At 35.0% G+C, this 15,988-nt stretch overlaps 1 protein-coding gene across 2 annotated transcripts in view; it reads left to right on the top strand.

Annotated features, from left to right (window-relative positions):
- The window catches only part of LOC145991053 (uncharacterized), a 58,653-nt gene that overhangs the window by 22,172 nt on the left and 20,493 nt on the right, over nucleotides 1–15,988 (top strand). For both annotated transcript variants that reach the window (XM_083126757.1, XM_083126758.1), the window contains exons 6-8: nucleotides 4,974–5,197; nucleotides 7,135–7,254; nucleotides 9,173–9,981. In XM_083126757.1, coding sequence (XP_082982883.1) covers nucleotides 4,974–5,197; nucleotides 7,135–7,254; nucleotides 9,173–9,981 — 1,153 coding nt within the window. The remainder of the gene's footprint in view (nucleotides 1–4,973; nucleotides 5,198–7,134; nucleotides 7,255–9,172; nucleotides 9,982–15,988) is intronic.

Genomic DNA, 15,988 nt, shown 5'->3' with positions numbered 1-15,988 from the left:
TTAGTTTTGTTTTCTTCTTAAACACATGGCTTTTAGCGGAGGTAAAATTTATACATTGTGCCTCCCAATAATTTGGGTTAACCAAATTTTGAGGGAAGCACATCAAAAGACCACTCTATGAGGATATGTAATGCTCGTGTCCAGGGCTTGAAAAATCCCGGTCGACTAAAAATTTCAGCCTGGCGACTGTGATCTTTTGCTGAAATTTTGATGATTCTAAGTTCAAATTGCAGTTAGCAAATTATATTTTTTATCAACGTTGTGAACATCCCCTAGAGTCAGTAACAATTTCTTACCCTTTGTCTTCTATTTCCTGCTTTCTCAAATAATTTAGCGATGTTTTAAATATCGTAATACTCAGCATCTTATACAGAGTGTTTCAAAAGTTGCACAACCCAAACTTTGGAAATGTATATCATGAAAACCTTAAGAGATATTTACACCGGGTTCTGCATTATAAAGCCTCATCCATTGAGATATTTGTCAATGCTTAAAATTATCAGTTCACTCCGTACAGAAAATTATATAAATTAATAACTGACGGAAAGCAGCATTCAATTGTTTCCAGAAATGAACTTCGGAGTAAGAAAATATGTAAGAAATTATCGAAGGGTCATAATTAGACATTTGATGACTGATGCCATGTCAGTCTGTCATTTGCGACCAATATTGGTCATGTGCAACATTTGATGAATTTTTGACTGGCGTTTTTATGGGTTGAGTGAAGAGTGCCATTTTTTGGACATATCTCCGTATATGGCTACACTAGCAGGTCGAAATATTGCCAACAGTCACATGCAGCATGTGTTTATACATTTACGTGAAAAATCGTAAATCAAGATTTTGTTCCGAAATTGGACTCCTAGAGAATCCTAGGCTGCTCCTGGTTACATTGAATTCTCTTCACTCACTTTGGCCGCCGCTACTGTGCCTGTGTTATTAATTGATTCAGCATCGCATATTCATTGGAGCAGTGCGTGTGCATTGCTAAAGAGTATTTTACAACTTATTCTTACACTCATGTGCAAGAGGTTTTCCAATAAAAATGCCCTGCTTCTGCTGTACCTCACAAAGGAACTGTTTTACAACCAGTCAAACACCAACAAATGATTCCCTCAAATTTTTCAAGAGTTGGTATTTATAGTTGAAAATCAGTTCTCAAATGTTTTCAGCAAATTAACAATGTTTTTTTTTTAAATAATGTAATTGCTTTTATGTAGATAAATGCTAACATAAATTTATGAACCTGGTGAAAATATCTCTTAACGATTTCTGATATAGATTTTCAACATTTGGATTGCGCGACTTTTGAAACATACTGTAGTATGCACAATTGCTAGTAGGTGGTTTCCTGGTGCCTGATTTTCAGAGCTGGCGCCTAGCTTTGAGGTAAATTTTTCAAGCACTGCTCGTGTCGCAACTTTGAAAATAAATAACACAACAGAAATCACTGCATTCAGAAATTTTGCATAATTATGGAATTTCGTTTCTAGCGTCGCCTGTATGGATGCTGGATGGACCAAACTTTGAGGGAAATACAAGAAAAGACCACTCTATGAGCATATGTAATGCTCCCGCCGCAACTTTTGAAAAAAAAACATGGAAATTACGGCATTCAGAAGTTTTGCGTAATTACAAAAAAATTCGAACTTTGCATTTTTGCCCCTACTTCTCCCCCCCCCCCCCATGGACTCTTAATTGTCGGAAGTTACTTAAAATGTTGCTTTTTGTTCATTCTTACATTTAGAATTTAATTTTTTTAAAAAAGATACAGTGGTTGAATAGTTATAGCCTTCTATCTTCATATATCCCATAGTAACAAAAGGGAAAAAGTGCTTTCAGAAAGAAAAAAGCACACAGTGTATGATCGCTTCTTTACTTCAAAAACATTCACACGTTAAAAATAAGTCACGGTGTTCAAAAATTTGTTTATCTGCAATTTTGTTTTGCATAATAAAAAGTACTGCAAAGTCTCTGTCTTCAACAACCGTATTATCTTTAAATATGACTGTAATAAGACCCAACAGAACTCCCCCCTTCCTGAATGGCGGCTGTTGACTCCCCCTCCCTTTCTTAAGCTTGTTTGTAATGTTTAAGACAGGCTGGGAAGTGTCGCGCCAGTGACTTGTCTGACAGCGTGTTCAAGGGTGCATAGCCCCTCCCCTTCTGTCTGATGCAAGGGACAAAAATAGAATTCCAAGTCGAGAGTCTGGTCCCATGGTTGCAGCTGATAAGAAAACCTGTATGAGAATGGGTGGGTGGCAGATTTTATCATCACGGAAATCTTGAACTCCAAGAACAGCATTCTTTTGAGCAAGTCGAGTTAAAAACGTATAACTGAAGTCTTTTCCTTGTTGGGACTGAATTCGTCGAAGGCATAACTGGAAAAATTGTATGAGAGAGAGAGAAACTGAAATATAATGGTACGCAGCCTTATGGGAATTGGCAGGGATCGCAAGAAAAATGTACTATCGCTAAATGTATAATTGCAGTTTCACTGTATTGCTGTTGTGTCCATTACAATAAAATAATTGTTCCCCCTTTCTTTCTGCAACTTGGTTCGGGAATAAGCAAGCTGCTCATTGAAAGAAAAGAATGCTGTAGTCCAGATTATCTTGTCTTCAACAAGTGCTTTATCTTTAAAACCTGCAGGACCTTCTATTCTGCCACCTGTGCATTGGTACCAGTCTGTCTGGAGGGAGGCTGCAACCGGCTCCAGTGTTATGTTTGGCTGTTCCAAAACAGTCGTTGGCCGATATCCGCTTCTGACAGCAATGATGATCCAACATAAAGGATGCCACTTTTCGTTCTTGTCCTGCCTTCTGTTAATCAAAACCTTAACTCTTATCTTGCGGATAAGACAAGAATAATCCTTTTGAACACTATAGCCAGTGGTGAGCCCAGGATTTTCGAGGTGTGTGGGTGGGGGACATACGTATAATTTTTTTTTGCCTCCCTGATGGTAACATTGTCGTCTTGTAATCAAGGGGTCATTTGTTAGATAACTGGTGGATGCACATAGTGGTTAGTATCCCACTTTAAACTGTAGGTTCAGTCCTGATTAACCTTCTGTGCATAAAGTGTACTTAAAATCCTTTAGCAGATGGAACCTTGCCCTCCTGTATTTCTGGTGAAACTGGCACCTTTTCAAGTGTGCACTTTTCAAAATTGGGGTTCAGTCCAAAAAAAAAAAGATCATAGCTCGAGAACTAATTGTCGTAGAAAGATGAAATTGGTTTTGTTTTCTTTCTATAAAGATGGGGCTTTTAGCGGAGGTTAAATTTATACATTGTGCCTCACAATAATCAGGAAAATGAAGAAAATTGAATTTTTTTATTAAAAAAATTGGCATATGGCACATTCCTGTGGTTCCCTCAATAGAGCGAAGTGAGTGGAAAAATGTAGTATGTAGTGATGGTACATTCCTACAATCATGCAAAGTTTCGTTGCATGACTGATACTTTGAGTAAAAAAAATAACATAATTTTGTAGCGTTGTCCCTATGGACTTAGGATGGACCAAATTTGGAGGGAAGCACGACAAGGACCACTCTATAAGGATATGTAATGCTCGTGCTGCAATTTAGAATTGAAATTGCTTAAAAAGATACAGTGGTTCAGAAGTTACAGCCTTTTATCTTCAATTTATCCCATAGTAACAAAAGGGAAACAAAGGGCTTTTTCAATCAGTTCGTGTTAATAATAGTAACAATGGATGCATTGTTTTGTAATTCGAATATATAATATCTTTAGTTGTAAACTAATGAACAAAAAGGACATAACTGATATCTAGTTAGTAGTTTTCAAGTAGTGCTAAGAAATAGCACGTCAATTCCTACCGTGTGCTAATACGTGATCAGGACAAATTTCGACAATCTGGCATTCGCCCCTGAATCCTTAATTGTCGGATGTTGCTTTTTACTCATTCTTACATTCAGAATTTCAATTTTTCAAAAAGATGCAGTGGTTGAAATGCCTATCTTCATTATATCCCATAGTAACAAAAGAGAAACAAATTGCTTTTTCAAATAGCACTTTCAGAAAGAAAATGCAATGCACACAATGTTTATGTAGTATGATTGCTGCTTTTCTTCAGAACCATTCACACAGTATAAAAAAAGTACTGCAACTTTTGTACCAGCAAGCTGCTCTTAACCCCCCCCCCCCCTCTCCCCTTTTCTTCAGTTTGTTTGTAATGTTTACGATAGGTGGAAGTTTGGCACCAGTGACTTGTCTGACAGCTTGGAAGATATCAGTTTCTGATCTGCTTCAGGCAGATACGACTTGCCCAATGCAATGCAATGAACAAGAGCTGGATTATTTAGCACAGGACAATCTGGTTCAAGAGTGCATTGCCCATCCCCTGCCCTCCGATGCAAGTGACAAAATTAGAATTTCAAGTCGAGAGTCTGGCCCCTTGGTTGTTGCTGATAAGAAAACCTGTAAGGGAACTTTTGGTAGATGTTATCATCACGGAAATCTTAAAGAGCAGCATTCTTTCGACCAAGCACAGTTAGAAACGTACAGCTGAAGTCTCTTCCTTGTTGGGACTGAACATGTTGAACGTATAACTTTTTCAAATAGATGCAGTAGTTTACAAGTTATAGCCACTTTAAGAAATTTTCACACAATTATATGGTGGTAACAAAGGAAATGAAGGGAAACTCGGGACTTTTTCAAACTTTGCTTGTTAGTAGTAGTAACAACAGATGTATTGTTTGGTAATTTGAGTGTGTCATACCTTCGTATGTATAGTAAAGATAAAAAAAAGACAGAACAGAAATATTATGTGTAGTTTTTGAGAAATTGCACGTTAATTGCTGCCGCACGCTGCTGGTCGAACTACTGACCATGTGGGCGTTAAGGGGTTCACCCGTGGCAGTCGAAATTTCGACCGTCAGGTGGCTAAAGGTTAATAGACAGAAAAATTATTTCATGTAGTAAGTACGTGTATATATACTTTTTCCATTCTAGTCCTCGAAGCTGGTGACTTGAAAAGCCTATTGGAGCAGTTTGAAGCATCGGAAGCTGTAAATTCAACAACCAAAATCAGTGCCAGTAGACCAGATTCATCTTATGTTCCTGGGAAAGTGTTGACCGTAAGCACCAAGGCTGGTGATAGTGCAGTTCAGGCAGGCTATTTGTCTCATGAAAGAATACGTGATTCTCTTCCTAAAGAAGTGATTGAAAAAATTAAGGTAAGTCAACTTTATAACTTCCTAATGTTGTTTTTTTGAACCAGAAAATTTTGCTTCATTGTGTGGTGGTTATATTTCTGAGTATTTACAATGGCCAGTTGCCAAGTAATGGTTTTGATCTGATTTAACTTTTCATTCCCTGATGATGCAAACAATTAGTTTGTGAAGTGTTAAGAAAGAATTAATTTAAATTTCTGTGCATGTATGCCAGCATAGTTTTTCATTAATGTGTGTCAGAAGTGGATAGTTATTGTTAGTCACATATTTTTGGTGGTAAATTATTGGTACTAGGGATGTGACGAAGCTGAAAATTTACCGATGCCGATGTACTCACCGATAATTTTTGGAACCGATGCCGATATTTAACCGATTCCGATACATAAAATTATTAAACAGAAATGGGATGTTATTTTCTGCATGACAAAATTTAATTTGGTATGTACATTTGCATCTACAAAAGGTTATGTGAACCTAGAGATTTAACGTTAGTACACAAGCAGTTCTTTGAAATTCAAAATGAATTCCTGTTCTGCCAGATTCAACTTCAGAAACACGAGTTTTGGAAGCATTTCAGGAAGTAACCTACTTCTTCTCTTATCGCAAATCTGTTCAGCAACACTGAACACTCAATCACTGAATACTAATGCAGCAGGTATGCCCAAGTATTTTCTCAGCACTTGCTTCAGGTTTGAATACTCATTTTTGAATTTCCAATACAACAGCAGATCCTGGTTCAGCAATGTACTGTTTTATTTCCGATTTATAGTTAGGTTGATCCTCTGAATGAGTTTGCAATAATTTTATTACAAAAACTCGACAATAATGACGAATCATAACCAAATTTTCAATAAATCTTACAAAACTAGAATATAAAACTTATTAGAAGGTAAAACTTTAGTATAATCTGTACCGGTTTAAATATCCGATTTTTGCCGATACCGATGCCGATATGTCAATTTCTGCCGATTTTCATACATCTGTAATCAGCTTCGGCACATCCCTAATTGGTACCAAAACAGTCATATTTTGGGTTCAAAAGTTGTAAATAAAATAAAATTTCGGTGTTATAGCGGTGAAAAATTGGATCAAAAGTGGTATATGAAATGTCGTTTTGGTTTTAAAATTTTGAATATAATCCTAAATTTGATTTTAACCCTTAGTCCGCCCCTGTAACACATGTGTTACAAACAGCTTTAGATACAATTATCGAGGGTTTGCCACACTTATATTTGTATATTGAGGTTGAAACACTGACAGTTCGTTCGGGAACATGTTTTGCAATCGTGTTTACGAAAATTCCAACTCCCCCCCTCCTTTCTCGGAATATGTCACGTGTTTGGGCTTGGGCTCATGTGTTGGCTCTCGTCAGTTGACATAATCTGAACCAGGTGAGGGTTCCCATAGGCATGGAAAACCTTGACAAGTCATAGAATTTCATTAAAATATTTTAAAATGTGAAAAGGCGAGGGAATATTGTATTTGCATTGTTGTATTTGCAGTGAATCGGGATACAACGGGTGTTCATAAGTAAAAGGGAAATACAGCTTAAAATTATTTTTTACATTTTTCAGAAGCCATGGTGAAAAAACTTACAATATAGGAAATTTTTTAAATATGTTGCTATTGGGCAAGCGGTGTGGGTGGGAGGACCATGAAGATTGAAACGGGAATGTAAAATGGAGTTCCACTGTACATAAAAATGTGTCTCTACCAACAGGACCCATTGTTTTCATATGCCCACTCAAAAATTACACTGTAAACAGAGTTAAAGTAAGTTTAAAACTTGCAGTTTCGCCTGACCTTCACCCATGAATAAAGAATTTCTAATTCTAACTTCCTTCGTAGTGAATCAGCTTTCATTAACAGGCAGAGTATTCCACTACAACAGAGGATAATTATTTCAGAGATCTGTGTTTATGAAAGTTCTATATTTTCAGTCTTCTACACGGAGAAAGGTAGTTCCTGTAATTCCTCCAATGCCAACTAAGAAAGGGGCCAAAGGAACTCGGATGCAGGATGCAGCAGCGATGTTGAACAGGAACAAATTATTAAAGTTGGCAAGTAAAAAGTTTTCCAATTTGTATCTGACTGTTCTCAGGTGTTGTTGTTGAAGTGTTCAGAGCAACTTCTATGTCAAAACAATAACAACAAATTGCAAGAGGGGGGAAGGTTAGCAAGGAATGTTCTCAGTATTTCATACCTTATGTGTAAATAATGGATCTGCCTGGTGATTTCCAGTTCTAGATCTGGGTATCTGAATTTTGACCTGTCCTTAGTGTGGGTTGTTTAGCAGAATCATTGAAAATAACAGGGTGTCTACCAGGCTGGAAATTCAGGAAAAGTCGGGGAATTTATTTTTCCTGGAAATGTCAGGGAAATTTACTGTTTTTGTGGAAAAATCAACATTTTTGTATTAGTGAACTAAAAATGTGTTTTTAATAAGGAAGAAAGAAATGTTACATTTATTGTGAATAAACTCTACTTCAGTTAGGTATACTCACTGGTAGTTAGCAGTAGAAATGTCATATTAAATTCTCTAGCTAAAGAGGCCATGTTTTGAACTATTTTCAAGTAGAAAATCTGTTGCAGTAAATGGCTATAGACATTTATCACTAATTGTTGCAATTTTTCCATTGTGTTTGGTTGATGTTAGGATTAATACATATATTACTGAATTTTCTATAATTATGTATTATTTCATCTATAGGGTGTTCTGTATAAGATGTCGAATTAGAAAATTAAATAAAAATAGGGAAAATATCATGAAAATAGTTATATTTCACATATCTATGTAAGCAGTATCATGTCCCATTTACATATGAAAGACAATGTCAGGCATATGTCCACCCCTACTGAGTGCATGCATTTATACACTCCACAAAATTATTGATAACCCTCTCGCAGATGTCTGTCCCGATGTCTCCAATCACCCGTATGATTTCCGCCTTCAGTTCCAAAAGGGTTCGTGGTTTGTTGGCGTACACCTGTGATTTCACAAACCCCCATAAGAAGAAATCACAGGGTGTAAGATCATGTGATCTTGCTGGCCATTCCTGGTCACGGTGCAAAGAGATCACTCGTTGCAGGAATTTTTCATGGAGTAAGGCAAGGGTCTCCTATCATAACCACAACAAACGAGTCAAAACAATTGAGGCTACATTAATCGACATGACAACAGATACCATCATTCGTAGGAACAGGTCTGCCAACCTCGAAACAAAACAATAGCACTCGATACAAATTCGGCATCCTATACGGAACACCCTTTATAATTGTTATGATTTTTTCATAGAAGATAAATTTTTGTTTACCATTAGTCAATACGTGGCAAGTAATACATAAAAGTTCACAACCTGATGACAGTCAATTTCTGTTCAGTTTCCCTTCTTATTACATTCTAAAAATTTCTTTAAGTGGGATTTAAGTCTTTACCTCTGGTGTTTAGCTAAAATGTAGTGGTGATCTTGCACACATGTTTGAATATATGAAATATCCCAATGGCTTGGTCCAAAAACTTGGAAAATTCATGATTTTTTTTAAAATTTAATTTAATTTAATTTTTTATAAAATTGCAGACACCCTGAATAAGACTTTATGTGAATCTTTGAATGTACCTTACATTTATTCGAGGCTGACTTTGTCCTGTATGTTCTGTGTACATTTCCTAGAAACAAGGAAGAAAACTATGGCATGATGAATTGTGGCACATGCGCGTCATCTGAGCTCACCCAGGTGTTAAGCTGATGTACGGAAAGCGTGTTCTACATTTTCTTGACCATCCTTAACATTATGTAGGTGGGAATTGTGAATTTAATGTGCTTCTGACCTTAATGATACTGAAATTTGTCAGGGGAAAGTTACCAGTAGATTTTATGAGCTATGGTAATATTTGATTACCTAGATTTCTGTTGTAGGATTACTGTAATAATGACATTTTTTTTCCTGTGTGTAATTCATTGATTATTTTTTGAACAGATGTCTGGAGCCATTGGAGAAGCCGTGCAGCTTGATCATGATTATTGCACTTCCGATGTTTCTCCCCCATCATTCTACAATTCAAATGCGGCCGAGTATGGTTCTGGGAACAAGGATACCAATGCAGATAAAGTTTCTTCCACAGAGCAACAAACGTGTACACGTATCCCTGAATACTGTATCCCATTGGTTCAGCAATCTGAAATGGAAGATGTTAAGTCGAACAAAGACAAACTTGCGAGTTGTTGGGAGAAAAATTCCAAAAAGGACAGTGGCCTCGAGTCTGGAGAAGTTAGCGACGCGAGTGAAGAAACTAACGGCTGTGGTTCTGTAAACGAGAGACTTTACTTTGATAAGCTACCTCCTTACATAAAAGACATATCGAATTCCTCTAAAAAAGATTCAAATACTCAGCAAGTTACTGGTGCAAGTGATACAATGAAGAATGGCGATGATAGCAAAAGTATAGACTCCGGGAGGGAAAGTTCGAAGAGTGCAAACGATGGTGAATCGGGTGAGAAGGAAGTGGGGCATTTGAGCCAGGTGGAGATAAAGAAATCGAAGAAGAAACTCAACCTCGAGGAGTACAGGAGTCGAAGGGAGGAGCTAGAAAAGATTCGGAGTACGGAGAGCAGCAGGGCCAGCACTCCTGGTACAACTGAGTGTTCTTCCGTTGCCAGCAGTAGTCCTCGTGGGAATAGCAACAAGCCTGAGATGCATAGCGTCGAAGTCCAAACTCAGTGTGATGGTTTGCAGTCTGAGGACAAGGATAATAAGAACCACACTCAAATGGATGAAAGGGAGAGGCGGTGAGTTACTTATTTTCGTTCTTCTTCTACACCTTCCCACTGTGTTAACTAAGTACAGCAGTTAAACAAGCTGATTGGCTAGATGTTCTAGTAATGTTTTTGTTTAATATATTCATGTATGAATATTGCAAAATGTTTACAAATAATTTGTAATGGTGTGATGACTTAGGCGCATGCGCGTCATCTGAACTCACATTGTGAAAGTGATTGTAATGTGCCACTGACCATTCATAAGCCATATTTACAGCATTTCAAGTTGTTTATAATTCATGAAAATGTATCATTACAACCTTTGAGCATGAACTTAATACAAGATAACTACATAGTGCTTATATATATGTATGGTATAGTAACTTTTGAAGGACTGAACAGTGATCCATTAGAGATAGAATTACTAATTTAGTCATTTTTAATGTACATGCAATTTTGGCTTCATGAATCATTTTTTTAAATGTACAAAACACAGCATATTGGAAATTTTCAGATTATGGAAGAACTTCCTCGCAACTTTGCTAACTTCATTGTGACTGTGATTGCAAACAAATATTTGGTGAAATTAATGAGGGAATGATCACAAAGATTCCCTGGATTCCAGTCTAGGACCTCTAACTTTGCAGCACATATCAAAGCATGTTTCTTACACCCTTGAAAGGTGACATGTCAGTAGATTTTAAAGCATTACACTGACCAAAACATTTCAAGTTATAAGATCTGTTTAAATAAGAGAGTGAAGTAATATTCAAAATTAATTTTATTCTTTGTTGTGTTATCTTAAATATTATACAATTGAAACTGTATGTTTCTCATATTGCCACTTTTTTGCATCTTGAGTTTCAGCTATTGAATCACATATTAGCAACTAACATGATGGATTAGTTGAACACTGAAGTATAGTTTTGAAACCTGTAACGAAATATAAATAAATAATCTGGAACGGCATGATGACTTTTGGCACATGCGCGTCATCTGAACTCATCCAGATGCTTCTTGGAAGCAGGGAGAATGTGTTCTATATTTTCTTGAGCATCCTTGGCATTCTGGATTGAGTGTAATGATTGTAATGTGCTACTGACTGTTTCTGTGTATTTGTAATTATTAAATTGTGAACTAAGAATTAGACGATCACATAAAGAAATCAGCTATGCAGGCTATCCTTCACCAGGAACTGTTTTTGTTGTTTTGAACCACTAAAATATATACTTAACAGTAATTGAACCCAGCAATTATAAGGCAATAATGTTAACCACTATGGCATCATACATGGATTAGATTGCTTATTTAAGCCAATTCCAACAAAGTGTGTTTTTAAACTTGACACCTGTTGTTTTTCTCATAATTATAACCAACTTACATGTCTCACGAACAGTATCTGCCCATATAAGAAATAGTTACGCTTAAGTCTTCATACAATATGTCACTAGTGTAGTGCCACAGAGTTAAACTCACTATAAACAAGGGTTTACCTTATACCACTCTGAATTGATACTGATGTAAATGCTATTACTGTTCCTCACTGAGATCTATAGTTGAACATTTTCACAACTAAGAGTTGATCAGAATATGCCTAATATTATATGTAAGTATGCAAATGCAATTTTGTATTAATTTGCCGAAGTTTTCATTAAAGATATTCTTGAATTATATTAGAATATTAAATTAGCTCTCATTTAATCATAAAATCCAATTTTTCACTGTTACAAAGTAAATGAAAATTTTGAATTTTCCATTCAGAAAATTATCAACCTATATGACAGAATGAATTCCAACTGATTTCAAGTGTGATTTCTTTATTTCCTTGAAACTAATAATTAAACCTAGAAGCTCTTTAATTACATACATTGTAACAATGCTAATTACTTTAATAGCAACAATTAACAATAGCGAAACAATATCAGCCACTAGGGGAAGAAAAAAATGATGCTTAAATTCTCTGTATAAAAACGTTAGTTGTGCATAAACACAAAAATAGATTTTCAAATTTCAGGAAATGATCAATGGTAGTTACATTTTTCTCTCCAAAGCCAGGAAAAATCTAAGAATTAAATCACAGCTTTCATGCAGCTACCTAAGTCACTAGGTTTGAAAAAAATATGATCCCATCAAGTAATTTGTAGTGGCATGATGACTTTGGTACATGTGCGTCATCTGAACTCACACCAGGTGTTTGTCGGAGGAAGGGAGAGTGTGTTCTACATTTTCCTAAGTATCCACAGCATCTTGGGAGTGAGTGTAATGATTGTAATGTGCTACTGACCATTTTACATTTGTACAGTTAATATTCCAGTGTGATTTTCTTGAAACTAACAATTAGATGCTCAATGATATAAATTAGGTCAATAGGAAATTTACATTGTTTTGTTATTTTTTTTATTATTAACTAAAATGTATCCCTCCCATGAATTGAAGCCGGAAACACTTTAATTACAAAAATTAAACTTTATTATCATGGTAGGAAATGAGCAGTGTTGATGGATGATAAAGAGACAGTCACCCCCAGAATATTTCCACTTTCATTTTACTATGCCACCCCAGTGTTTGACACAAAATAATTTGACTTTATAATATTATACCACTCATGAAAGTGTAACATTACTAAGTGCTTATTCCATATTTTTTAGTGAAGAAGTGGTAATGAAAATTAATTTCCCTCTTGGATGTTTCTGTTTATTCTTTCTAATAATAGGGTATTTTTGATATTCTGAACCAACTACTGTGATTTCTAATTTCATTTGGCAGCTAAGTGTAATATATAGTATTGTGTAACTTTTTTAAAAAAGTTGGGGGCTCAACTTTCTGTTAATATGTAGAAGCAAGACAGTGACTTTGTCTTATTCAGTCATAGTTCTAATATACTTTACTTCACATGGGTTAATTAGTCTCAAAATAGACAAATTTTGAATTTTATGTTCAATATTCACAGAATGATGTTGAGTTTGTTCACGAAATCAGAGTGAAAGTAACATGCATTTAGTCTGTACCTTCCAGTTTCTGAAGTTGTTGGACTCATACTACAAACTAGTGTTTACAGACTTGTAAAAGCATCTTGACTTTCAGCTATTGAATCACATTTTAGCAACTATTATGATGGATTAGTTGAACGCTGAAGTATAGTTTTGAAACCTGTAACGAAATATAAATAAATAATCTGGAACGGCATGATGACTTTTGGCACATGCGCGTCATCTGAACTCATCCAGATGCTTCTTGGAAGCAGGGAGAATGTGTTCTATATTTTCTTGAGCATCCTTGGCATTCTGGATTGAGTGTAATGATTGTAACATGCTACTGACTGTTTCTGTATATTTATAGTTATTAAATTGTGAACTAAGAATTAGATGATCACAGAAAGAAATCAGCTAGGCAGGCTATCCTTCACCAGGAACTGTTTTTGTTGTTTTGAACCACTGAAATATATACTTAAATAGTAATTGAACCCAGCAATTATAAGGCAATAATGTTAACCACTATGGCATCATACATGGATTAGATTGCTTATGTAAGCCCCTTCCAACAAAGTGTGTTTTTAAACTTGACACCTGTTGTTTTTCTCGTAATTATAACCAACTTACATGTATCACGAACAGTTTCTGCCCACATAAGAAATAGTAACGCTTAAGTCTTCATACAATATGTCACTAGTGTAGTGCCACAGAGTTAAACTCACTATAAACAAGGGTTTACCTTATACCACTCTTAATTGCCACTGATGTAAATGCTATTACTGTTTCTCACTGAGACCTATACTTGAACATTTTCACAACTAAGAGTTGTTCAGAATATGCCTAATAATATATGCAAATGCAATTTTATATTAATTTGCCGTAGTTTTCATTTAAGATATTCTAGAATTATATTAGAATATTAAATTAGCTCTCATTTAATCATAAAATCCAATTTTTCACTGTTGCAAAGTAAATGAAAATTTTGAATTTTCCATTCAGAAAAGTATCAACCTATATGACAGAAAGAATTCCAACTGATTTCAAGTGTGATTTCTTTATTTCCTTGAAACTAATAATTAAACCTAGAAGCTCTTTAATTACATAAATGGTAACAATGCTAATTACTATAATAGCAACAATTAACAATAGCAAAACAATATCAGTCACTAGGGGAAGAAAAAATGATGCTTAAATTCTCCGTATAAAAACGTTAGTTGTGCATAAACACAAAAATAGATTTTCAAATTTCAGGAAATAATCAATGTTAGTTACATTTTTCTCTCCAAAGCCAGGAAAAATCTGAGAATTAAATCATAGCTTTCATGCAGCTACCTAAGTCACTAAGGTGACATGGTTTGAAAAAATACGATCCCATCAAGTAATTTGTAGTGGCATGATGACTTTGGCACATGCGCGTCATCTGAACTCACACCAGGTGTTTGTCGGAGGAAGGGAGAGTGTGTTCTACATTTTCCTAAGTATCCACAGCATCTTGGGAGTGAGTGTAATGATTGTAATGTGCTACTGACCATTTTACATTTACATTTGTAGTTAATATTCCAGTGTGATTCTCTTGAAACTAACAATTAGATGCTTAATGATATAAATTAGGACAATAGGAAATTTAGTTTTTTTTTGTTTTTTTTTTATTATTAACTAAAATGTATCCCTCACATGAATTGAAGCCAGAAACACTTTAATTACAAATAGTAAACTTTTTTATCATGGTAGGAAATGAGCAGTGTTGATGGATGATAAAGAGAACAGTCGCCCCCAGAATATTTCCACTTTCATGCTACTATGCCACCCCAGTGTTTGACACAAAATGATTTGACTTTATAATATTATCCCACTCATGAAAGTGTAACATTACTAAGTGCTTATTCAATTTTTTTTTTATTTGGTGGAAAAATTTTGGAAACAAACTTTAAAATGAAATAAAATTTGTATTTATTTTTATTTTTTAGTGAACAAGTGGTAATGAAAATTAATTTCCCTCTTGGGTGTTTCTGTTTATTCTTTCTAATAAGAGGGTATTTTTGATATTCTGAACCAATTACTGTGGTTTCTAATTTCATTTGGCAGCAAAGTGTAATATAATATAGTATTGTGTAACTTTTTTTTTTAAAAGTTGGGAGCTCAACTTTGTGTTAATCTGTAGAAGTAAGACACTGACTTAGTATAAATTCAGTCATAGTTCTAATATACTTTACTTCACATGGGTTAATTATATCTCAAAATAGACAAATTTTGAATTTGATGTTCAAGATTCACAGAATGATGTTGAGTTCGTTCTCGATTACTATTACTGGAACGAAATCAGAGTAAAAGTAACATTCATTTAGTCTGTACCTTCCAGTTTCTGAAGTTGTTTTAACTCATACTACAAACTAGTGTTTACAGACTTGTTTAAATTGCCAACCATGTCAAGATCATGGTATACAGTGAAAAAACTATAGCAGTGGCATGATGACTTTGGCACATGCGCGTCATCTGAACTCCTTCAAGGTGTTTGTTCGAGGAAGGGAGAGTGTGTTCTATATTTTCCTAAGTATCCACAACATCGTGGGAGTGAGTGTAATGATTGTAATGTGCTACTGACCAAAAATATTGATTTTGTTCTGGTTTTATTTTTTTTGAACATTTGTTTTAATTGTACATTGCAAGTTTTTAATTTCAAGATGTGTTTTCAGTTGCAATTATGTAATGATAAAACTGTCACCTATTGAAAAATCAAAGGTTAAATGTGTAAATCCACTTTGTTTCTGCAACAAGAATTAGTCTTGTGGGAAACTTTGAGTATTATATGAATATAAAGTCAAAATTTATAAAATCCAACAAATGATGTAGTGTTTTATACTCAAAACATGTTTAAAAATTGCACTTGATTCTTCTTATTAAGAATGTTTAAACAATGCCAAGTACTATCATAATATAAATTATAATGATGCCTGAAGACCATGCTGAAAACACTTAAATATTCCTACAGATTGTTACTGTAATGTGATCTTCAGATACATTTTAAAAGGTGAATGTGACAAACATCTGTATACTGTTACATCTGC

This window comes from Lepisma saccharinum, chromosome 8 (assembly GCF_977018435.1).
Source record: "Lepisma saccharinum chromosome 8, izLepSacc3.1, whole genome shotgun sequence".
Lineage (NCBI taxonomy): Eukaryota > Metazoa > Arthropoda > Insecta > Zygentoma > Lepismatidae > Lepisma > Lepisma saccharinum.
This window is presented reverse-complemented; position numbering and strand designations above follow the sequence as displayed.